This window comes from Dermochelys coriacea, chromosome 2 (assembly GCF_009764565.3).
Source record: "Dermochelys coriacea isolate rDerCor1 chromosome 2, rDerCor1.pri.v4, whole genome shotgun sequence".
Taxonomy (NCBI): Eukaryota; Metazoa; Chordata; order Testudines; family Dermochelyidae; genus Dermochelys; species Dermochelys coriacea.
Window position 1 is genome coordinate 270,900,311 of NC_050069.1, and position 24,977 is coordinate 270,925,287.

General features: G+C 59.3%; 4 protein-coding genes across 4 annotated transcripts in view; 1 reads left to right on the plus strand and 3 right to left on the minus strand.

The window, feature by feature from the left end:
* The window catches only part of LOC119850710, an 829,101-nt gene that overhangs the window by 474,466 nt on the left and 329,658 nt on the right, over positions 1–24,977 (minus strand). The window lies entirely within an intron of this gene.
* Positions 8,821–14,424, plus strand: RARRES2 (retinoic acid receptor responder 2). Its single transcript, XM_043507095.1, has 5 exons — positions 8,821–9,034; positions 11,935–12,035; positions 12,712–12,816; positions 13,243–13,380; positions 14,235–14,424. The coding sequence occupies exons 1-4, from the start codon at positions 8,866–8,868 to the stop codon at positions 13,348–13,350; spliced, it is 483 nt and encodes a 160-aa protein (XP_043363030.1). The 5' UTR covers positions 8,821–8,865; the 3' UTR covers positions 13,351–13,380; positions 14,235–14,424.
* LRRC61 (leucine rich repeat containing 61) lies at positions 17,116–19,459 on the minus strand. The gene is given in 2 exon segments (XM_038391847.2): positions 17,116–19,315; positions 19,318–19,459. Coding segments are annotated over 2 exon segments (786 nt in total). The 3' UTR covers positions 17,116–18,671.
* ZBED6CL (ZBED6 C-terminal like) lies at positions 17,116–23,370 on the minus strand. Its single transcript, XM_043507092.1, is given in 3 exon segments — positions 17,116–19,642; positions 22,284–22,873; positions 22,875–23,370. Coding segments are annotated over 2 exon segments (1,065 nt in total). The 5' UTR covers positions 23,360–23,370; the 3' UTR covers positions 17,116–19,642; positions 22,284–22,293.

The following is a 24,977-nucleotide window of genomic DNA, read 5'->3' on the forward strand; positions in this document are numbered from 1 at the left end:
TTACCCTGTATAAAGCTTATACAGGGTAAACTCATAAATTGACCACCCTCTATAACACTGATACAGAGGTATGCACAGTTTTTGCCCCTCTCCCCCAGCCAGGTATTAATACATACTCTACGTTAATTAATAAGTAAAAAGTGATTTTATTAAATACAGAAAGTAGGATTTAAGTGGTTCCAAGTAATAGCAGACAGAAAAAAATGAAATACCAAGCGAAATAAAATAGAACATGCAAGTCTATGTCTAAGAAAACTGAATACAGATAAAACCTCACCCTTAGAGGAATTCCATTAAGCTTCCTTTTACAGACTAGTCTCCTTCTAGTCTGGGTCCAGCAAGCACTCACACCCCCTGTAGTTACTGTCCTTTGGTCCAGTTTCTTTCAGGTATCCTTCGGGGTGGAGAGGCTATCTCTTTAGCCAGCTGAAGACAAAATGGAGGGGTCTCCCATGGGCTTAAATAGACTTTCTCTTGTGGGAGGAGACCCCCTCCTCTCTCCTATGCAAAGTCCAGCTCCAAGATGGAGTTTCGGAGTCACCTGGGAAGTCACATGTCCATGCATGATTCAGTTTTTACAGGCAGCAGCCATTGCCCACATGGTATCTTGAATGTCTCCAGGAAGGCTTCTTATGTGGATTGGTGTCTTCCAACATCTTGTTAAATGCTTCTTGATTGGGCACTTAACTTGCACATTCCTTTCTCAAGAAGCCAACCAAATGCTTTACTAAGTCTACTTAGAATTCAAGCAAGTACACAGCCAATAACTTTGAATACAACAATGACACATGCATAGAAATAGGATGAATAGATTCAATAGATCATAATCTTTACAGAGATATGTTACATGGCATATGTAGCATAACCATATTCGTTATGTCAAATATATATGTTCATAAGCATATTTCCATAAAGCCTTATGGGGTGCACCATCACACCTGGCAACCCTAGTGGGAAGGAAGGGGGCAACCCGCTACCTGCAGGGCGTGGATGTTAGCAGAGGAACCATTTGGAGAGCAGCCCCTGGCCCCTCTCCGCTCACCCCCCACTGGCTGCAGAGGGCCCCGGGCTTGGCACGTTGCATGGGGCCACTTCCCCTGAAGTGCCAGGCCAGGCTGCCAATCCCAGCTCTGCACATGGTGCAATCACCACCCAGGTAGGAGCCCAGCCACCCACCAGTGCCACTCCCTGGAAACTCAGTCTCCCGCTCACTCTGGCAGCAGAAGTTGGTAGCTCTGGCACTTTCCAGCCAGAGCACGTCAGCCGCAGCTGAGGTAGCCCAGGAGTCGGGGCCCCAAGAGCTCCTCATGGTGGGGTGTGTAGGAGCTAGGAGTGGAGGCTCATTAAACACCTCGGGAGAAGCAGGGAGACCCTACAACAAATATTTCCATTCCGTGTACATTTTCTGGAGCCCACTAGGGCTATCAGGTAGCAGCTTCTAAGGGGGCAGCTACAAACAATTGGGCAAGTTCACCAGATAGAAGCAAGCAGCCCCCTCCCCCAGTTCCACAGACTCTGACAGGCAGGAGATGCCTGGGTGTGTTTGGGACCATCTCTTGCCTCGGTGTTGAGGGGCTGTGGGTGGAGCTGGGAGTCAGGACTGCTGGGTTCTCCCCCTGGCTCTGGGAGGGGAGTGGGGGGTAGTGGTTAGAGCAGGAGGGCTGGGAGCCAGGACTCCTGGGTTCCATCCAGTGATGAGCTGCCAACAGCTGAAGAACCAGTTACTTCAGTCGCTCTTGAGATATGTTAAGTGCCCAATCAAGAACCGAAGACCCAGAGCGAGTGAAGGACCTGCCACTGAAGTGCTGCCGAAGACCCGGGGCGCCACCAGGTGAGTAAAAATTAAAAAGGGATTCTCAGGGAAGCCTCCCCAGCCAAGAGCTCAGGCGGGCCAGATGTGGCCTGCGGGCCAGAGTTTGCCCATCCGTTTAACAACCGGTTCTAAACCAGCTTCAAAATTTAACAACCGGTTCACGTGAACCGGTGCGAACTGGCTCCAGCTCCACTGGTTCCATCCTCTGCTCTGGGAGGGGAGTGGAGGCTAGTGGGTTAGCGCAGGGGGGCTGGGACTCAGGGTTCCTGAGCTCTATTCCTGGCTCAGAGAGGGGAATGGTGTTTTGTGTTTAGAGCAGGGGGCTGTGAGTTCTATTCCCAGCTTCTTCACAGACTTCTTGTGTGATCCGAGTGAGTGGCTTATGGAGAGAGCCTCCCCTGCGCCCATAGGTAACTGGTTGGGTGGGAAGAGTGCGGCAGTCCCCCGGCTGGGTGGGACCTTGGGGCCGCAGAGGGCGGAGGCGGAGCAGTGGTGTCCAGTTTTCAGAAATTGGAAAGTTAGCAACCCTAGTTTTAACCCACTTCACTCCCAGTGGTGGAGATATCCCTATTATCACCCCAAGTATTCTAAAACATGAGTCAGGCACCCCTAGTCATGGGATTGGCTTAAACATCATGTGAATACATTTTTAAATAATAAATGTGCTCTTTTATTTGCCTTCTCATTTCTGAGCTTTTAGGGTGCACTCGGGTCATGTTTTCCAGCTTTTCTGTGCAACTGTGAGGACTAGAAACTTACCTTTTTCTTAAATGAAAGCTGAGATTTTCATGTAATAACATGGCTCCAGGAGCTGGGGCTTTAACAAAATCCACCAGCTGGTGTGAAACTCAATGAAATCATGAGCATTGGCAACACTAGAAATAGAAACCAGGAGTCCCAACTATTATTTCCTGCCCCACCCTCATGCCCCACACACCTTCTAACCCACTAGCCTCCCCTCCCAGGTGTGAGGGTTGCAAATCCCCACTCTGCTTGGGCATCAAGCACCACCTGGGGCCCCATGCTTTGGGGGGCCCCATGCTTCAGGGGGATGCAGGGTCCAGGGTGGCCTGGGGATAGTGGGGGGCCTGGCACCAGCAGCAGTGAGCGACCGGGCCCCAGCCTGCCCTGCTCCTCCCTGCCCCCATTCCACCCCTTCCCCCAAGCCCTCACCCCACCTCTTTCCAGCTTCCTCCCCTTCCCCCTCCCCTGAGCGACCCTGGGAGCCGACGGGGCGGAGTGGGGCGGGCTGGGGCCGGGTCACTCGCTGCTGATGGTGCCAAGCCCCCTGCTTATCCTCCAGGCCACCCTGGACCACAGGTGCCCCTGAAGCATGGGGCCCCCAAAGCATGGGGTCCGGGGCAGTTACCCCGGTCCATCCTATGGACAGAATGGTTCTGCTTGGACCTGTTCTGGGCACCACCAAAAATTATCCAAACCTGGCGCCCATGCTCCCAGCCCAACTTTAACTGGACCAGTCTATCGTTAGAAATGTTCCCTGATTCCCCGGCTGTACGCCCTCCCCAGTCACCCTCCCCCCGCCTGTCTTTCAACCCGGCCAGGGAAACGGGGAATCAGCTGGGAGTACATGTCTGGGAGAGCTGGGGGATAGATTGGCTTGGCAGCAGAGCATGAAGGGGTGAGGAGTGGGGCCCGGAGAGAGGAGATCAGCTCGGAACACTTTGAAGGCGGGAGGGGAGTCCTTTCAGAAGGATTCAAAGAGCAGCGCGAGAGGCTTGTTGGCAGGGAGAAAGTGGGATTGAGGCTGGGTGGGGGAGCAGGCTACGGTTCGGGGCGTGGGTGAGCAGGGAATAGCTGGCTCGGTATCTAGGGATAAGTAGCTCCACTGCCCCCCGCCCTCTCCAAGCGCTCAGACTCTGCTGAGAATTCAGCTGTTTGAATCATTTGGAGAAACACTGAACTTCAAACCAGCTCGACCTTCAGCATTTCCAACCCCTGCTCTCTTATTCCTCTGTACAGGGCAACACATTGCATAATCCACCTGCCCTCCCAGACAGTGACCATATGCCACGAGTCCCCTGACTGCCAGGGACACTGGGAAAGGTTCAGCTCTGCCACAGGGTTGGTTCTCTCGGGATGGAATATCATTTTGTCAGGCTTCTGATAAAACGTAGCAACCAGAATGGAAAAACAAACTGTGATCCAGCTGTGGGGGCTGGAAGACCCAGCGCCAGGGACGTATGCAGCCAGGTTCCCCAGCTGGTAGGCAACAGGGCTGGCATTATCCCCAGGAGATGGACTCAGTGGAACCTGACCAGGTTTTCTATCGCTGCTGCTCTGAGTTCCTTTCTCTTCACAAAAAGAAAAGGAGGACTTGTGGCACCTTAGAGACTAACAAATTTATTTGAGCATAAGCTTTCGTGAGCTACAGCTCACTTCATCGGATGCATTCGGTGGAAAATACAGTGGGGAGATTGATATACACACACAGAGAGAACATGAAACAATGGGTTTATCATACACACTGTAAGGAGAGTGATCACTTAAGATGAGCCATCACCAGCAGCAGGGGGGGAAAGGAGGAAAACCTTTCATGGTGACAAGCAAGGTAGGCTAATTCCAGCAGTTAACAAAAATATCTGAGGAACAGTGGGGGGTTGGGTGGGGGGGAGAAATAACATGGGGAAATAGTTTTACTTTGTGTAATGACTCATCCACTCCCAGTCTCTATTCAAGCCTAAGTTAATTGTATCCAGTTTGCAAATTGATTCCAATTCAGCAGTCTCTCCTTGGAGTCTGTTTCTGAAGTTTTTTTGTTGAAGAATAGCCACCCTCAGGTCTGTAATCGAGTGACTGGAGAGATTAACGTGTTCTCCAACTGGTTTTTGAATGTTATAATTCTTGACGTCTGATTTGTGTCCATTCATTCTTTTATGTAGAGACTGTCCAGTTTGGCCAATGTACATGGCAGAGGGGCATTGCTGGCCCATGATGGCATCACATTGGTAGATGCGCAGGTGAATGAGCCTCTGATAGTGCGGCTGTTGTGATTAGGCCCTATGATGGTGTCCCCTGAATAGATATGTGGACAGAGTTGGCAATGGGCTTTGTTGCAAGGATAGGTTCCTGGGTTAGTGGTTCTGTTGTGTGGTGTGTGGTTGCTGGTGAGTATTTGCTTCAGGTTGGGGGGCTGTCTGTAAGCAAGGACTGGCCTGTCTCCCAAGATCTGTGAGAGTGATGGGTCGTCCTTCAGGATAGGTTGTAGATCCTTGATGATGCGTTGGAGAGGTTTTAGTTGGGGGCTGAAGGTGATGGCTAGTGGCGTTCTGTTGTTTTCTTTGTTGGGCCTGTCCTGTAGTAGGTGACTTCTGGGTACTCTTCTGGCTCTGTCAATCTGTTTCTTCACTTCAGCAGGTGGGTATTGTAGTTGTAGGAATGCATGATAGAGATCTTGTAGGTGTTTGTCTCTGTCTGAGGGGTTGGAGCAAATGCGGTTATATCGTAGAGCTTGGCTGTAGACAATGGATCGTGTGGTGTGGTCTGGGTGAAAGCTGGAGGCATGTAGGTAGGAATAGCAGTCAGTAGGTTCCCAATATAGGGTGGTGTTTATGTGACCATCACTTATTAGCACCGTAGTGTCCAGGAAGTGGATCTCTTGTGTGGATCTCTTGTCCAGGCTGAGGTTGATGGTGGGATGGAAATCGTTGAAATCATGGTGGAATTCCTCAAGAGCTTCTTTTCCATGGGTCCAGATGATGAAGATGTCATCAATGTAGCGCAAGCAGAGTAGGGGCATTAGGGGACGAGAGCTGAGGAAGCGTTGTTCTAAGTCAGCCATGAAAATGTTGGCATACTGTGGGGCCATGCGGGTACCCATGGCAGTGCCGCTGATTTGAAGTATACATTGTCCCCAAATGTGAAATAGTTATGGGTGAGGACAAAGTCACAAAGTTCAGCCACCAGGTTAGCCGTGACATTATTGGGGATACTGTTCCTGACGGCTTGTAGCCCATCTTTGTGTGGAGTGTTGGTGTAGAGGCTTCTACATCCATAGTGGCTAGGATGGTGTTTTCAGGAAGATCACCGATGGATTGTAGTTTCCTCAGGAAGTCAGTGGTGTCTCGAAGACAGCTGGGAGTGCTGGTAATGTAGGGCCTGAGGAGGGAGTCTACATAGCCAGACAATCCTGCTGTCAGGGTGCCAATGCCTGAGATGATGGGGCGTCCAGGATTTCCAGGTTTATGGATCTTGGGTAGCAGATAGAATACCCCAGGTCGGGGTTCTAGGGGTGTGTCTGTGCAGATTTGTTCTTGTGCTTTTTCAGGGAGTTTCTTGAGCAAATGCTGTAGTTTCTTTTGGTAACTCTCAGTGGGATCAGAAGGTAATGGCTTGTAGAAAGTGGTGTTGGAGAGCTGCCTAGTTGCCTCTTGTTCATATTCCGACCTATTCATGATGACGGCAGCTCCTCCTTTGTCAGCCTTTTTGATTATGATGTCAGAGTTATTTCTGAGGCTGTGGATGGCACCGTGTTCTGCACGGCTGAGGTTACAAGTGATGCTGCTTTTCCACAATTTCAGCTCGTGCACGTCGGCGGAAGCACTCTATGTAGAAGTCCGGTCTGCTGTTTCGACCTTCAGGAGGAGTCCACCCAGAATCCTTCTTTTTGTAGTTTTGGTAGGAAGGTCTCTGTGGGTTAATATGTTGGTCAGAGATGTGTTGGAAATATTCCTTGAGTCGGAGACGTCGAAAATAGGATTCTAGGTCACCACAGAACTGTATCATGTTCGTGGGGGTGGAGGGGCAAAAGGAGAGGCCCCGAGATAGGACATATTCTTCTGCTGGGTTAAGAATATAGTTGGATAGATTAACAATATTGCTGGGTGGGTTACGGGAACCACTGTTGTGGCCCCTTGTGGCATGTAGCAGTTTAGTGTCCTTTTTCTTTTGTAGAGAAGCAAAGTGTGTGTTGTAAATGGCTTGTCTAGTTTTTGTAAAGTCTCTTTCTCTTTCTCTTCACAGGGTGTAACGATGCTGGTTCTGGCGGGACCCAACTGAGAGTGCCAATACAGGACAAATTGCTTCCAGCAGGGCAGTTACAGCCCAAGGCTGGGGTTTTTATGCACACCAAGGCAAACCAAACCAGCCAGACAGAGAAGACTTTGGTTTTACCCCACTGGCTAACCTCAAGTCATACAAGCAATTCCTTTAGACACTCCAGTTTCCCAGTATCACCACCAGGGCCACTCGTCATGGGGACAGATGGTTATGAAAACCAATGCCCCAGTAAAAGAAGAAAGGTTCTCTCAATCCCAAAGGACCAAATCCCAGACCCAGGTCAATATACAAATCAAATCTTACACACACATCACGCTGTTGCCAATCCTTTAGAATCTAAAATCTAAAGGTTTATTCATAAAAGGAAAAAGATGTAGATGAGAGCTAGAATTGGTTACATGGAATCAATGACATACAGTGATGGCAAAGTTCTTGATTCAGGCTTGCAGCAGTGATGGAATAAACGGCAGGTTCAAATCCAGTCTCTGGAGAACGTCCCCAGTTGGGATGGGTCTTTCAGTCCTTGGTTCAGAGCTTCAGTGTAGCAAAGTCCCTCCAGAGGTAAGAAGCAGGATTGAAGACAAGATGGAGGAGCTGCCGCAGCTTTTTATAGTCTCTTGCCGTGTGGTCTCTGCTTTCTTTGTCCCAAGGACAAGCTGCCCAGCACATAGCCTGCAAAAAGCTCAGAGTTCTGTCCATAGGCAGGTCCCTGCATGCCTGGCTGAGTCCCAAGGCCCGTCTGCCTTCTCTCAATGGGTCAGTTGTGTAGCTGATGGTCCTTAATGGGCCATCAAGCAGGCTAGGCAGAGCTGACACCAGCTTGTCCCCAGAAGCATAGCACTAGTTTGAAATACAGACAGTATAGAGCCAATATTCATAACTTTAAATACAAAAATGATATATGCATACAGACAGCATAATCATAACCAGCCAACCATAACCTTGTCTTAGACACCTCATTTGACCCCCTTTATACAAGTTTTGGTGCCACTACAGGACCTTGGTTGCAATAATGATCTATACAGTCCTAGTTTATGTCAATAACATCACACAGGGTGAGGGTGGCGAAAGCCTGCAAAGCCCCCTGGGCTCCTGTGGGCAGCACCCATAAAGCCAGAACCCCTGCAGCTCTTCTGCATGACTCCCGGTCGGAGCTCAGGGGCATGCCCCGTTGGTAAGAGCTCCAGAGGGATGGCCCCCTGGCTGGGAGTCCTGTTCCTTTCTCTGCCATTCACTCACTGGGAGATTCCTCTCTCTGGGCTCCAGGGAGAGTGACCTGCCCCACCCCCTCACTCAGGGGCTGGGAAGCTGTATGCACTGGCCTGGTGCCCTGGGATGGGCAATGCCCCTGAATTGCAAAGGGCTGTGATGAGGAGTCAGGCCAGGGAGCTCCCAGCGCCAGGCCAGAAGCTCCTTCCATTGCAACGGGAGGCAGAAGCTGTACCTCTGTGGGTCTCTTTCCATTCTACCTCCTGAGCATCCCCTCCCCCACCCCAAACACACACCTGTTGGTCAGATGGGGGGCTCGGGTGTGGTGCAAGCTGGCAGGGCGGTGGGACTCCTTGCATTGCCGTGACCCTCAGGTATGCAAAGCTTCCCTCAGGACACGGCCAGCTCCAGTGGGAAAACCAGGGAGAGGAGCCAAGAAATAATGTGCTCAGGCTCCAGGAACCTGCAGCTGCAGCACTGAATGGGCTCGTTCAATCCAGTCCTAGAGGCTAGATGGGTTTAGTGACCAGCCACAGGAAAGAGCTTCCATGCCACTAGGAGCTGGGCATCCCGTTCCCCTGGCTCGCCCTCCCTCCTGCCCCACCCCCAAGGCCGTGCTGTGCCAACTTGGCCTGCCTCTCTCCATCAGCTCCCGGCAACAAATCGATGACAGAGATTGCAATGGGCAGGGTGCTGCCGGGGGCAGGGGGCGGAGTAGGGCCGCTTCTGGGGAATTAGTTAATGGAAGACTAAGATCAACAGAGGGGAGTTCTTGGGGTGGTGAGAGGGGCAGACGGTTCCCTGGGATCCATTTGCCACCCGCACAGATGAAGGGGCTGCTAGTTCTGGGCTTGGGCTTGGTGGCCCTGGCTGCAGCTAGCAGATTGACGCTGCAGGAGAGGGTGGTGGACTTGGTGCTGGAGGCTTTTCACAACAGGAGCGTCGTGCAATGGATGTACAAGGAGCAGGCGGTGGAAGAAGTCACTGAAAGAGTGAGTTCATGAGAGCCGGCGCTGAGCTGCTGAGTCCCTCCTCAGAGGTGGCTGCTCTGCAGTGATGGGGGAAGCGATTCCTGTCTACCCAGCCTGTATGGTGCTTTGGGATCCTGTGGATGAAGGAACGTGTGACTCTCATTGCTGAGAGCCCATCTGGGTGGGTTTGTGGGGGTGGCCCTGGGTGAGGACGAAGGAAGTCTGCAGAGACTAGCTGGGAGCAGGGAAGGGGAGCTGTGGGGAGGGGCGGGTCTGGGTACAGGGGGGGAGTGGGGGGGTGGGATGGCAGTGAGCAGGGGCCTGGGGATGAGTTGGAGCTCTGCAAACCTTGGTGCAGGCACAGCCATGCTCAGCATTCCCAGTGGCCCATGCATCACTTGGCTGGGGCATAGGGGAGAGGGCAGGGTGGCCAGTGCTGTGCACAACCAGAATGCCTCTTCAGAGCTGGGGAAAGCAGGACAGAGCTCTTCCTCCAGCCGGAGCCCATGCCTGGCCCCCGCGAGCTGCTCACGGCCCTACAGGCAGCGCGAGGCGGGTGTTGGTCGGGAGAGCTGATTCCAGCTAATGGGGCTCAGCATACTGGGCTCTTCATGAGGCCAGGGCGGCTGGGCTGGGTTGCGGGCACCTGGCCAGCCTTGTCAGAGGCGAATGGGCATTGACCTGCAGAGCTCAGCTACACATTAACTGTGCCTGGCCCCCCTGAGGGGGCAGCCAGCGGCAGGCACAGGGTGCAGGGCACTGCCGGGGCCTATGAGTGGTGACGTCAACAACGACTGGCTTTTCTCTAGGGCCATAGCAGCGTCCCAGAGCTCCTGCTTCTCCAGGCCCCTCTGCTTTGTTGACAGGAAATGGCCCCTGCTGCTAGGACACTTCCCCGCACAGGCTGCTGAGTGACTGACGCCTGTTGTCCAGGAGCTGGCTGACCTGCCGCAGGGGGCTGATATGCCGGGGACCCGCTCGGTTGCAGCGTTTGCCCCTTGTAGAAGATTCAGCCACTGGTTGGTGTGCCCCCTCTCATGGCTGGGCATGGCATAGCCACTGTGACAGGTTCCCCCCAGGGCGCCACCTGGAACTGGGGTACCACTGAGCCCCCTGCCCCACCAGCCTGGGCTCCCTCTTGTGCTGTGCCGCTGTGTCTAGTTGTGAAGCTCTCCCAGCCTGCTCTTTCACCAGCATTCACACAGGTAGGGACACACCCAGCTGCAGCCACATCCACACCGGTTCTTCAACCAGCCCCTGCGTGGGAAGGCTCAGCTAAGGCACTCCCAGTCCCTAAGCCACGCACCCCCTGGAGTGTAAACCCAAAATTACAACGTCTTGCACTGCCCAGAGACCTGGGACTAGGAATAGCATATTCCTGTTCCCAGAAGATGGTGGCGGGCGCCAGACACCCCACCGCCGAAATGCTGCCGAGAAACCGCAATGCTTCCCGACGGCATTTCCGCAGGTGGTTCTTTGGCGGCCGCGCTCAGCGGGGGCATTTCGGTGGCGCGGTGTTCTGCGGGTGCACACAACTGCCCCGGCGGGCGCCATTGTGCCCCTGGGCACGGGCTGGAGACCCCTGACCTAGAGAGAGCTTGAGTCCGCTTTGCAGCCTTAGCTAATAGGGCCTTGGCTTTTAGCTCCTGCCGTAGAGGCTCATGCACTAAGCTCCAGAAGTCCCCGGTTCGATCCTGCCCGCGATGACCGACCGGGGTCTGCCAGCGTCACACACACAACACCGGCTGCAGAGCTTCTTAAGGGGCCAGCTGCCCCTGCCAGCGAATGCATCGGATGAAGTGAGCTGTAGCTCAGGAAAGCTTATGCTCAAATAAATGTGTTAGTCTCTAAGGTGCCACAAGTCCTCCTTTCTTTCTGCGAATACAGACGAACACGGCTGCTGCTCTGAAACCTGCTTACAGCTTGAAACCCAGGTGTTCCTTTCACAGGCTAAAACTTCCTTCAGCCTGGGTCCAGCCCTTCCCCCAGTTCACTCCTCGTTCCCCAGGTGTTTCCAGGAGTCTCTGCGGGTGGGGAGTCAGTGAAGAACCCCGATGATGTCCCTCCCCTGCCTGATGCAGCTTTTGCACACGGCGGGAACCCTTTGCCTCCAAGCTTCGTTCCCGCGCGCCCGGCAGTGGAAAAACACTGGCCACCATGGAGTCCAGCACCAGGTGACCTGGTCACATGATGCTGTACAGTCACATGGGCTGCCTGCTTAGTCATAGCAGAGGCCATACCCATGCTTCCGTGGGAACAGGGGCTCTCAAACCGGGGTCCAGCCCAGGGACCCTGGCCACTGTTGCTGCTGCTCACAACCCCTCGCTGCCCCCCGGGCCGTAATCCGCTCTCCCTGGCACTCCAGCGCCCGGCAGCTTCCTCCCGCACTGCGGGCGAGCTCAGGGGCCGGCTGACCGCAGGGCCCGGCCCCCGGGGGCAGCTTTTCCTCCCGGCTGTGCCCCTCGGCCCCACCGACAACGCAACTGACCAGCCGCTAGCCCCTTCCCGCCGCTGCAGGGGGGCTAACCCACCACGGCACAGGCCCCGGGGCGCTCAGGGGCTTCTCCCAGGCTCCTCCGCGGACACCTCTCCTCATGGGAGGGCGCATTGGACGTCCCGTCAGACTTGGGGGCCTGCGTCCGGGCACCCGGCAGCAGCACGAGGCAGAGGGAGTCTCCACCAGCCCCTCCGTCGCCGCGCCGGCGCGGGGAGGGCCCTGGGATGACACTGCCCCTCACAGGGTTGCGCCATGGCGAGCGACTGAGGCTCTACCCCGGAGGTGGCTGGCTGGTGCAGGCCGGCGTCTGTCTCTGCCGCGTGCCCAGGCCCCTGGCTCTGTGCTGGGCTGGAGTGAGGGAGCCTGGGGCTCGGGCAGGAGCTGCCAGCGGCGCTTTGCTGACCCTGGTTTCGGTTTGGTTCCAGGAGTATCGGCGGGGTCCTTTGTGCGGTTGCGGCTCAGGCTCCAGCAGACACAGTGCCCGAACCAGCCGGGGGGCAGACAGGACTGCGCCCTCAAACGCAGAGGGGTGAGCTCCAACCTCGGTCTGTCTGTGCGCCCGGGTCACTGCTCCAGAGGGTCATTTCCTCTCCTTCCCCCGGGGAGCAGGGCTGCGGTGACGCTCTCCCCTCCCCCGGGAATGAGGGTGGGGGACAGCCCCCTGCTCCGCCAGGCCCAGGGAAGAAGTGTGGAGCGGCGCAAGGGAGTGACCGAGCGTGCGAGCGGCAGGGAGGGGCTGAGCGCTGGCACGCAGCTGAGTGTGTGCGGAGCAGTGAGGGCTCCAGCTGGACCCTGCGTCGTGGGGGCTGGAGGCGGCTGCCCTCGGGGCACGGTGCTGGGCTCCGACCCCAGCTCTGCCAGGGACTCCCTGGTCACACAAGTCACCGTGTGGCTCTGGCTGTCCGGGGGTCAGCACCCTGCCCTGCCCCACAGGCTGCGGGGGATGCATACTGTGGAGGCTCAGCACCTACAGGGATTGGGGCCAGAGAGGTGTGGGGGTGTGTGCACGGACCTGCGGGTGCGAAGGGGAACATGCCCCATGGTGAGGGAGGGGCACAGATGGCACTGGGGACACGTGCACCAGGATGAGGTGGCTGGGGAGAGCTGCTGCATGTTCTCGGCAGCCCCCAGGCGCTGCCCTCAGCCCAGCCTGCCCCAGCTCGCGCCCTGGGCTCTGAGGCTTCCCTTGGTCCCTCTCTCCTCAGAGGAAGCAGATCTGCCTGGCTTGTGTCAAGTTTGACTCCCGCAGCCCAAGCAAGGTGCTGGATAGCTACATGCACTGCAGGATGGAGACGCAGCAGGCTGTGAAGGTGAGGGCGCCCGCGGGCAGAGATCGGGCTCAGAGCCGCTCTCCTGGGAGCAGGGTGCTGGGAAAACCCCACACTTGGGCAAAGGGCCTGGGAGCGGTGCTGGGTGGGGCCAGGCTCAGCTGGGCCATTCAGCCCCCCAGGTCCCACTCCCAGGTGTAGCATGGCTCTGCGCACACAGGATGGACGGACACCTATGCCCCTGGTGGATGCCAAGACACACACATGCCCGCGACACATGCACACAGACATGCACACGCATGCAGCACGCGAGCACAGAGGTTCAGTGGTTCCATGCTCTGGGAGACTGATGGTGCCAACGGCGCTGGGCCCAGCCCAAGCCCCCAGGGCACTGCTTGGGGCTGCATCTGCACCACCTCCCTGGCCGGAGCTGTGGCCACCTGTGACCTGGCGCCTCTGCCCCTGCAGGAGATGGAGAAGATGAGACATGAGGAGAAGTGCAGGACTGTGCAGGAGATGGGCGAAGCGCCCTACCATCCCGGCCTCTATGCCTTCTCCAGAGGGCTGCCATCCTAGCCCTGGCGGCACCCTCACATCCACAGCATGGTATGGATGGGCACCCCCAGGCAGGGACCTGGGACCAGGTGGGGGCTGGGCTGGCCAGTTCTAGGCTGGGCTGCTCATGGTTCCCTTAGGGGGCCCTGGCCTGGGCACCAGATTTCTCCGCTCTCCGGCCGAGCCCCGCTGCAGAGCGCTCTGTGCCCACTCCCCTTGGACCTGATGCCCTTTGACCCATTGCTCTCCCCAAGGGCTGATCCTGCAGGCCGCAGCCCAGCAGAGGCCGCCAAGATAAGCGGGAGGGGGCGTGTCCAGCGCCCCCAAGGGGGAACCAAGGGCAGGGGTTTCAGGGGTGCAGCCCAGGCTGAAGAGACTCGGGCTCCCCAAGGCAGCGGTGACCAAGCGGTATAGTCTGGGCGCTGCTTGCTGGTTGTGGTGTAGTGAGTTTGCTAGGCTGGACTGAGTCCTTGGTGGTGGGTCCAGGCCACAACCCCCCCTCACTCTCACCCCCCAGCTGGCAGCCCCAGCAGAGGCCAAGGACCAAGTGGGCCCCGGGGCAGTGCAGGCTGGAACATCGCGGTCTGTGACAGGCGCGCCCTCGGGGCTGAGCGGAGAGCACCCCCAGGGGGCCCAGAGTACTGGCCGGCGGCCATGCCTGCAAGCCCCTGGGGTGCAGAAGGGGTGCCCTCTCTCCTGCCCCGGGCAGCCGCTCCCCAGGGCCACGCTTCGGGCAGCCTGGCTCTCTGCGAACGTGACCTGCTCGGCTGCGCTGACGCCAGGGCGGACGCCTCTCTCCAACCCCCAGAAACGAACCCAGCCTGGAGAGCAGCAGGGGTGGGGATCCCCCAGAACCCCCAGCCGCAATACTAACCCCATGGCGTGTCTCCTCTTCCCCTGGCCAGTGCCCACAATGCCAGGACGAAAGGACGCTGCTATCGCTGCCACCCAGCAGAGACCTGGCGACCACCCCTGCCCGTCAGACACTGCGCCCACTCAAGCACCAGGCCGGGCAGAGCAGCCTGGCCAACGGATTCTGCTGCCCCTTCCCCCAGCCCCCGCCACGCGCAGCTCCATCACCTGCCTGCTCATCCCCAATAAAGCCAGAGCCACAGTTCGGAAGAGCTGGGCTGTTATTCAGATGCGGCTGCCCTGCCAGCGGATGGTGGGTTGGGCCAGCCGCCACCCAGGGATTTCTCGGGTCATGGGGATATGGCAGAACAGACATCTGGGCCCGCTCCCGCCGCACCCGATTGCCTCAATGGGTTGTCTGCTCCAGAGCATCGTCTCCTGCCCCGGTGGGGCACACCAGGAGTCTGTCACCCGCTCCCATCCGGCTGAGTCCCTGGGCTCTGCCCCGCCTCGCGCTGGGGAATGGAGGATTTAGCTGAGTGTGGTGGCCCCGGGGTGTGGAAATCACCCCCTGAAACACCTACCCGACTTTTACAATCCAGCCACCAGGAAGCAGGAGGATGTTGGGGTGAAGGACCAGGCTGGGCATGCAGGGATCTGGGTGTCACGAAGTGGGACTGTTCTTAATGTTTTCTCTGAATACTGTGTGGGTGCCTCAGTTTCCCCTATGCAGTTCTTAAGTATCTAGGCGGTGGGGTAAGGGTGTGTGATTGTTGCAGAGCCCTAGAGAGCCAGTATGATGGTGTCTGCACCCATAGGCAGGGTTAGGGGCTTCATACTGGGACCTTCACCCGGGTCACACAGCCCTCAGCATCTGGTGAGGCTGCACCACCTGGGGCCTGACAACAGTTCTCTCTGTCCCAGGGTCTCACCACCCCAGGAATGTCTCCCCATTGACCATCACCTTCTGCTCCCACTGGGGGTCTGAGGGGCCTGAGCCCAGGAGACTCCATGCAGACATATAGGTCGGGGCCAGGAGTGGGAGCCTGTCCACCACCCCACCCATCTGACTGATGGCATCTATGGCCCTGGGACCCAGGAAGAGAGCTAGACACCGGGGCTTTTCTGCAGGGTCCCCCTGGTTCAAATCGCCAGCCTGCTCAAAGGCAGTGAGGGGGCATCCACATCCCCCCTTCCTTAACCGGGGCAGCAATTTAGTATTGAGGTTCACAGCAGAACTGGCACCCCAGGGTCTATCCCCACTTACCCCTGGGTGGTCCCCTCTGCCTCTCGGCTTCGCCATCGCCAGTTCATGCTGTTGCTTCTCCTGCAGCTCTTTCTCGGGCTCTCGCTGTCTCTCCCAGTCCCCTTGCTCCTTCGGACTCAGCTCCAGTCCCATCTGTGTCCGACCCCCTGATGGGGAACCTGATCGTGAAGACCCGTCTGGTCTGGGACAAGAGTCTTGGGGATGCCTGGCTACCGCTTTAGCTGCTCCCAGACCCTCTTGTAGCCCCATTTGGGTCAGGAATCGACTCCTTAGAGTGGTCATTATCCTCCAGCTGCACGATAACTGTGCTTTGGTGAACTTTCCAATGTGCAACCCTCTCTTTTTGCACAGGGTTACAATGTCCTTCTTAACGAGATGGTGACAGGCCATTGCTTCCTTGTTCCCAAGTTGTTATGGACTCACAGGCCTGTGTGCTCTCAGCTCCCCACGGTTTCCAGGAGGAACCCCTAGTGTGCCAGCCCTTCTCAAGGTCACCACCCCTCTTCCAGGGCCAAGTTGCAGGCTCCTCCGCCCCGAGACTGCTCACTGCAGTCCCCAGAGGGACCCCATCACTGCAACAGACCTCGCTGGTCACACACTCCCAGGGGTTAAGCGTAGCTCCTTCGCCCCCTGAAACCGCCCCCTCTGAGCCTTCAGCACACCTAGTCCTTGTTAGCCCCACTTCGTTTTACTGCCCCAGTCACTTATTGCCAGATGCTCAGTCTACGGGGTGTAGTAGTGCACCTCTACAACCAATTGTCACGGCGTCCTCGGGCGATGCTCTGGAACTGCTCCCTACGAATCCAGGCAGGACTCTGGGGAGCCTCCTCTCGGGGAGCAGCCTGTCTCCAGGGCAAGAAGCTCCTCTGGCTTCCCCTTTCCTGGGTCTGATCTTGGAGCATTCAGCATCCTCGGCCCCTCCGTGCGCTTCCCACAGTGAGTCCGCCCAGGCGGGGTCCTGGGGAAGCCAGGGTCCTGCCCCCCACCTCCGCAGTCAGACGTGACTCTCAGCCAGCGAAACAGAAGGTTTATTAGACGACAGGAACACGGTCTAAAACAGAGCTTGTATGTACAGGAAACAGAACCCCCTCAGTCAGGTCCATCTTGGGGGCCAGGGAGCCCAGAGCCCCATCCCTCCATTTCCCCAGCCAGCTCCAAACTGAAACTCTCCCACCCCTCTGGCCTTTGTCTCTTTCCAGGGCCAGGAGGCCACCTGATCTCTCTGTTCTCCAACCCCTTCAGTTGGCACCTTGCAGGGAAGGGGCCCAGGCCATCCGTTGCCAGGAGACAGAGTGTCGGCCATTCTCTGTGCAGACACCATCGCACTGGCCCCCTAGGGCTCTACAACAATCACACCCCCTGACCCCACCATCCAGATACTTAAGAACTGCATAGGGAAACTGAGGCACCCACACAGTATTCAGAGAAATCATAAGAACATTCCCACTTCATCAAACTGGGGGACAGAGCAGGGGCGAGGGGTGCAGCCCCCAGAACAACTGACCAAGGCAGGGCAGGGCTTAAGAACCCCAAGATTATTAGGCCTCCGTTGTGGCAGTGAGGCCCCGCAATCCAGCTTGTTGGAGGAAACTCACTGGGCCCTGCAGCGCAGCTGGGGTGCCCCACAGCCCCCATGGCTCTGCAGACCAGGCACAGAGAGGCAGGGGCCAGGGAGGAGACAACACATTTATTTCACAGGCAAATATCTTCACATGGCACCACGGTACATCCACACTGGGCAGGGCCTGTGGTGCAAGAATGGGCAGCTCCCAGGCCCTGCCTCCCCTTGGTCGCCCATGGGCTGCCTCCCCTTGGTCGCCCTCTCCCCTGGGTCCTGCCCCACGGGAAGCAGGCTAACCACTCCTTCCTCCCAGCAGATCAGGGATGCTTGCCGCAGTCAGCACTAGGGCTGGTCCTGGTCTCTGCTCTTGTCTAGTCCAGCCTGTGAGTCACTGCTGCCCACCTGCCTCCACGCCAGGGGTCCGAGAGGGGCTCCTGCCAGCCTCGGATAGAGGCAAAATCCCATGGGGCCAGCTGTGCACCCTCCCCAGTCCCTGGCAGGTCTCAGAGCAATGTGCCAGGGCAGGTGCCATCTCTGAGCTCAGCTGGCACTCCCCGGTGGGGGACCCTGCCAGGGCCCCACACAGCTGGCAGGAGCTGCCCTTCACCAGCAAACTGGAGTTCACAAGACTACAGGTCCCCCCCTCCCTCCCAGACTCCTCTCTCCCACTGGGAACAGCCAGCCGGTTCTCACACTGACACTGGGATGGGAGGGACAATGAGGGAGAGGGAAGGTGGCCCTGGTAAAGGGACTGGTTCCCCCAGGTCCCTGGCCGGTAGGGACTGAATGCTGGGCCCTGCTGGCAGCTGGCGGGCTGCCTGCGGGAAGGAGACTCAAAGAGAAGGACGTGGGGGGGGGTCCCCTCTACAAACCCATCACTGCCTCTGGCCCCCACTGGCCCCGTGAGCTGAGAGGACAAGGAGCGAGGGAGCGAGCCATGGAGCAGAGCTCACCTCCCACCCCACAGGCAGGGCTGGTGCCCATTGGTGGTGGGCAGCTTGCCTTGAGCTGCTCACACGGTGCCTGCTGGTGGAATTGTCTCCAGGGCCGCCAGCCTGGCCCCTCTCCAAGCAATCTGAAAATTAAGCCCAGGGTGGAGGGAACTGGGGGTGGCCCTGAGCCCCAGGGCAATGCCAGTGGCTGAGCAGATTCACTGGAGGCCTGAGGGGAAGTGATGGGGTGGTGTGGGGAGATTTGGAAAAGCCCCCAGGCTCGCCGGTGCCCAGCACTCCACAGGCGCAGCTCCAGGGGCTCCCGCACACACCAGTGCTGGGGCTCCATGGCTGGGCTCATCGGCTCAGACCCAGGTGTGCCTCGCTGCGGGGCTGGGCCCCTCCCGTCCAGTCAGCTCCTGGAGCCCCTCTTGCTTGGGCCCCCTCTGGCTTAGGGGCAGAGTCAGATCACCTTGGGATGAGGGGCTGGGGCCAGCGCCCCAGGGCCTCAAGCTGGCTGTGGCCCCCATCCGTTTTGGCTGCAGTCAGGAGAAAAGGAAGGCCGGGGGGGCAGGGGCGGAAAGGGGCTGTCATTCTGTGGGGCGCCACCCTGGCAGGCAGGGCACCGGGGCTAGGGGGCATGGGGCTTTGCAGGTGGAGACTCTGGCATGGGCCTCCGTGGAGCCAGGCAATGGAGAGGCAGATCCCCAGCTTCGCCCCGGCGGGCGGCTCAGAACACGTAGGAGCTGGGGTCGCTGCGGACGCTCAGGGCCCGCTCCGCCTGGGAGATGGTGTCGTCCGCCCTCTCGCTCAGCTCCCGGCACTCCCGCAGCACGTCGTTGAACTGCTTGTAGGCCTCCTCCATGATGGAGCTGCGCCGAGCCGGCCTCCACTCCCAGTAGCCCTCCTCCACCCAGGGCAGGGCTGTGCCCGGCGGCTCCGGGCTGCCCGCCCCGCCACTGCCGCCTCGCTCCAGGGAGCTGTCCAGGTCCCGGCAGAGCTGGTAGAGCTCGCTGCCGCGCCCGGAGACCCTCTCGCCGTCGAGGGCCTTGAGGCCGGGGAGCAGGCCCCCCAGGGCGCTGCGGTAGGCCCCGGTGGCGCAGACGGGGTTGCTGAGGCGGGCCCGGGGTCGTGCAGGCGCAGGCTCTCCAGCCGGCGCACCCGCCAGGCCCTGCAGCTGCTGCAGGCTGCTCAGCAGGTTGCCGGCCACGTTGAGGCTCTGCAGGCTCTCGCAGGCGCCGAGCGGCTCCAGGCTGCAGACGCGGTTGGCCGAGAGGTTGAGGACAGCCAGGGACTTGAGGGCAGCCAGGGGGCCCAGGTGGGAGATGGCGTTGCCGGAGAGGTCCAGCCACTCCAGGCTGGCACACTCACCAGACAGCCCAGGTCCGAGATACCCAGGCCCCGCAGCTGGAGCAGAAGGATGGACTCCAGGGCAAACTCGCCCGTCTTGGCCTTCAGCAGCTGGGCGGTGACCCTGACGTTCTCGCCCTCATCTCCCTTCTCCGCCCAGGGCTCCATCGCGGCTGGCCCACTGCACTACGGCTCAGGCAGGGCCTGCACCGCTCGGCATTCGGGGCCCGGGCGGCCCGTGGCGTGGAGAACCTCTGCACGCCGCAAGCTGGGCCAGGTCTGGGAAAGCGCTTTGCCCCTTCCTGGAGCCTGCTGCTGGTGTGGCCACACCGGGAACGCACCAGCCCCTGGAAGGGAAGAGGAGACGGGATCAGGACCCTGCCCAAGCCCAGCCGCCTTTCCGCCAGCAGCAGCCTCAGCCAACAGGGCCGGAGCCCCTCTTACCCCTGCCCCTGCGCATAGCTGGGCACACTGGGCGGCTCTGTGGCCTGCTGGCCCCTGGTGCTCGCAGCTGCCGTCTGTGGCAGGTGCAGCTCAGTCCCTGGGCTGGGGAGGTGGGGCAGGGAGGGGGCACGAATCTCTGGCAGGCTGCTCCGGGCGGGATGCTGCCAGACCCGCAGTAAGAGGTTTGCCCCTGACCTCGATGGCAGCAGGGACTGAGAGGTAGGTTCACACTATGAGCATCAGCTGCTCACAGCTGGGTGAAGAAGGAATTCGCCCCCGCGGCCCCACCCACCTGGCCACTTCTGTCCAGGGGCATCACTTCTGTCCGATGAAGTGAGCTGTAGCTCAGGAAAGCTTATGCTCAAATAAATGTGTTAGTCTCTAAGGTGCCACAAGTCCTCCTTTTCTTTTTGCGGATACAGACTAACACGGCTGCTACTCTGAAACATGAATGCGTATGCTGCACTCACATGGATGAACGCATGGACAGACACACGGATGAACACAGTCACATGCACACGCACGGACACGCACACACAGATGAACGCATGGACAGACACAAGGATGAACACAATCCCATGCACACGCACAGACGCACACAGATGAATGCACGGACAGACACATGGATGAACACAATCCCATGCACACGCACGGACATGCACACACAGACAACGGATGAACACAATCCCATGCACACACACAGACACACACACACACAGATGAATGCATGGACAGACACATGGATGAACACAATCCCATGCACACGCACAGACACGCACACACAGACACACGGATGAACACAATCACATGCACACGCACGGATACGCACACAGACACACGGATGAACACAATCCCATGCACACGCACGGACACACACAGATGAATGCACACTCAGACACACGGATGAACACAATCCCATGCACACGCACGGACACGCACACTCAGAGGCAGAGGCACACTGCATGGCCGCACGCACACACACAGACGCACACGCACGGACACGGCCCATCCCCCACGCTGCATTCACAGGACCCGCCCCTCCCCCCCCGGGGGCCCGGTGCCCCCCGCCCGCAGCCCCTCACCCGGCGCAGCCGCCGGCCCCCCCCGCAGCGTTGCCACGGCAACAGGGGCCGTGGCCGCAGCTCCCCGGCCGGGAACAGTTAAAGGGCCAGCGAGCGGCAGGGGCTGCACGGCGGGGGAGGGGCGGCTCCGTGCGCCCCGCAGCCCCCGCCCCGCGCGCCCCTCAGCCCGCGCGCCCCGCTCCCACAGCGGCAGCCAGCTCGGGAGCCGGGCTGGCCTGTAAGCCCCTCCCCCCGGGACTCCATTCCTCCCCCCATTTAGCCCCGCTCCCAGTTTTTAGTAAAGTCACGGACTGGGCACGGGCTCCCTGCATTTTTGTGCATTGCCCATGACCTGTCCCTGAGTGTAACTAAAAACAACCGTGACAAAATCTGCGCCTTAGGAATGGGGCATCAGCAATCTGCCGGGGGTCTGTGCACACACACACACACACACTGCACAGGCTGCTGTACAGAGTGCATGTGCTGATACACACGATGCACACACACACTCGTACACAGATGCCCGGCACACACAGATACACCCGTGCACTCACACGTCTGCACACACAGAGATCTGAACAGATACACCCTGTGCACGCTCACACATGCAGATACCCACTGTGCACGCACACACAGTGCACACAAAGATTTGCACACACAGAGATACACACTTCACACACAGCTCTGCACACACAGCCAGATACACACATTGCACATGCATGCATACACACCGGTCACACTCAGCTCTGCACATGCACACACAGACATGCTGCAGAGTCACACAGACGTGTCCTGAGTATGCTCACACATGCTGCACACTTGCCAACACGCATGCACCATACATGTTCACACACACTGTGATGCTCATAGAAACACAGACATGTAGGTCTGGAAAGGAATGGTCAGGTAGTTTAGCCCCCTGCACTGAGGCAGCACACAGGTAAGCCTAGACCCTGACAGGGGTCTGTCCAACCTCCAGTGATAGAAACTTTTTCCTAGTATCTAACCTACATCCCCCTGGCTGCAGATTAAGCCCATTGCTTCTAGTCCGACCTTCAGTGGAGAACCTGTCACTGTCCTCTTTATAAACAGAAAAGGAGGACTTGTGGCACCTTAGAGACTAACAAATTTATTTGAGCATAAGCTTTCGTGAGCTACAGCTCACTTCATGGACTGCATGAAGTGAGCTGTAGCTCACGAAAGCTTATGCTCAAATAAATTTGTTAGTCTCTAAGGTGCCACAAGTCCTCCTTTTCTTTTTGCAAATACAGACTAACACGGCTGCTACTTTGAAACCTGTCCTCTTTATAGCAATTGAGACCAAACGGCCCATGGTTAGGAGCCACACCAAACGCAGCCCGGGTCAGGGTAGCTGTACCCTCCCCCTTCAGCCATCTGTGCCCCATAAGGGCCCAGTGGCACCCAGCGCCATGCACCCGGCCTGGCGTACCCCGGAGATGGGCAGGTGCCCCACTGCCCGTATCTCAGAGACAGTCTCTAAGCCGGCAGGGTCCCCTCCTCCCCGCTGCTGCTGCCCGCGCTGTCGTTCTCCGAGCAGATGAGGGGCGGCGGGGGGTAGTCGGGGAAGTTCCCCAGGTTGGCTCGCAGAAAGACGAGGCGCGCCGCGCTCTCCACGTGCAGGGGGCGCGTCTCGGAGAAGGGGCTGTCTGGGGCAGTGAAGATGCGCTCCGAGAAGGCCCCCGAGGGCGGGCAGGACAGGTAGAGCATGGCCAGCTTGGCCAAGGCCGGCCAGAGCCAGTGCCGCTTCTCCCAGTACCCCAGCGGGTCCTCCCGGGCCCCGATGGTCTGGTTGTCACGCAGGTACCTCTCCACCATCACACAAGCCAAGTGGCTCTCGGTGGGGAGGGAGGCCCCGCGGCCCTCAGAAGCCAGCAGCCCCACACTCTCCAGGTGCTCAGTCAGGGTCTTCTCCTTCTGGATCAGTGGAGGCACCGCAGAGCCCATCCCACTCAGCCTCCTGTCCTGATGGGGCTCCCCTGGCCCCCTCTCTGCTCCAGGGGCTGCAGGACCGTGTCCACGCAGAAGGCCTTGCCCGGCTGGGCGTTCCAGGGGGAGGAAGGGCAGTGGGTGAGGCCAGCAGCTCCTTGACCTTCCGGACCAGCAGCTGCTTCCAGTGGTCGAGGTCGGAGCCCAGCGGCAGGATGGCATCCATCCTGCCCTTGAAGCGGGGGTCGAGCAGCGTGGCCAGCACGTACTCCGGGCGGTGGAACATCTCGCTGAGGGGCTCGTTGGACAGCTGCAGGGCCAGGCTCTCGGCCAGGCGCATGGCGGGGCCAGCCCCCTCCCCGGCCTGGCTCTCGAAGCGCAGGCGGATCTGCTGGAGGAAGATATGCAGGTAGCGCACCTGCGGCAGCACCTGGCTCAGTGAGGCGTCGGCCGCGCTCGCCTCCCGCACGGCCATCTCGAAGGGCTGCAGCAGCTCCACCAGGCTGCGCATCAGCGTCCACTGGGTGGCGCTCAGGGCCAGGCCAGCCTCGCCCATCCGGCACTTGCCCGCGTACTCCTGCACGGCCGGCTGCAGCGCCAGCAGCCGCTCCAGCATGTAGTAGGTGGAGTCCCAGCTCGCCGTGGCCTCCTGCTTCAGCTGGCGCGGGGCCAAGCCATGCTGCTGCTGCAGCTCCGCCAGCCCCCTCCTGGCCTCCGGGAGCGGGCGAAGTGGGCGCAGATGGCGCGGGCCGCCCCCAGCATGCCCTCGATGCTGCGGTGGAGGTGCAGGAAGTCCAGCACCAGCTGGCTCAGGCAGTGAGCGAAGCAGGGGATGTGGGTGTGGCCACCGTCCTTCGCGGCCTGCTCCACGCCGGGGCTGCCGCCCGAGACCAGGAAGCGGGGCTCAGGGAGTTCTGGGCCAGCCACAGGTGGAGCTGCTCCGCCAACACCTGCTGCATGCCACCCAGCGCCTGCTTCCTGCAGAGCCCGCACGCACAGCACCGCCTGCCTGCGTTGGCTGCATGGCTGGCGCTGGCCTGACTGCGAGCGGGGTGCCAGCCAGTGCGCTGCCAGCGCCAGGTACGCCCCTGCCGGCCCCTGGGCCCACACGTGGGCACTGAGGTGCACCTGACTGACACTGGCCTGCTGCAGCTCCAGGGCCAGGCCCAGGCCAACAGCCTGGCACAGCTGGGGCACTGCCTTGCGGGAGAAGAAGGCCGGCGAGGGGACGTGGTAGCGCGGGTCAGCCTGCGCCATGAACTGGAGGAAGGGCTTGGCCGAGACGAAGGAGCAGGGCAGGGCCATGCCGCAGAGCAGCTCGGCAATGCTGCGGTTCCAGGCCTGCGCTCGCGGGTGGTTGGATGTGTATTTGCCGGGCACGTCCCCGCACTGCTCAGCCAGGCGGGCTTGGTTCTTGCTGGGGAGCAACGGGGCAGCTGGGTGGGCAGGGCTTTGTCCGCCTTGCCTTCGGGAGGCGCCTCACTCTGCCAGTTATCACGCACGGGAACTGGGGCCCCGCCAGGGCTGACGCAGGGCGATCTCAGGGGATCTGACGCTATGGGCGGTGAGAGACAGGTCCTCCATGGGCTCCTCGTCCTCCGCCGGCCCCAGGCTCAGCCTCTCGGACCGGGTGCTGCGGGGAGGAGTGGCAGGGGCGCCAGCAGCCCTCCCCGCCCCCACTCCAGCGGGTGCTTGCCCTCCAGGTGGCGCATGAGGGCTGAGGTGCCTAAGTGGCTGCCCAGTTTGCCACGGCTAATGCTGGCCTGGCACAGGGTGCAGACAGCCCGGCACACGTTGCTGCAGTCGATGTAAAGAACTGCCAGACGGCCGAGGTGGACTTGCGGCGCTTCGCGCCCGGTGGCACCAGGGTGGTTAGGGCGGCTGAGGTGCCTGGACTTGGGGAGCCCCTGGCCCACTAGCATCTCCAGGTAGGGTGTGGCCAGGTCCGGCTTGGGGTGCCCTGCTTGGACCCTGCCCTTCCTGCCCATCCCCTTGCCCTGGGGCAGCAGCTTGCTACTCTCGCTGCTTTCCTCCTCGCTGGACTCTGGGGAGGAATCAGTGACTGGGGTGCCTGCCCTTCCCTGCCTCTCCTCCTCCTCCTCTTCCTCACTGGAGTCACTAATCATATACAGGAAGCGGGGGGCACCCTGGGGCACTTGGGGGGTGTGCTGCTGAGGGCTTGGGTTCGGGAGCACAAAGCACGGCTGGTGCCAAGCACAGTGTCCTGCAAGGGA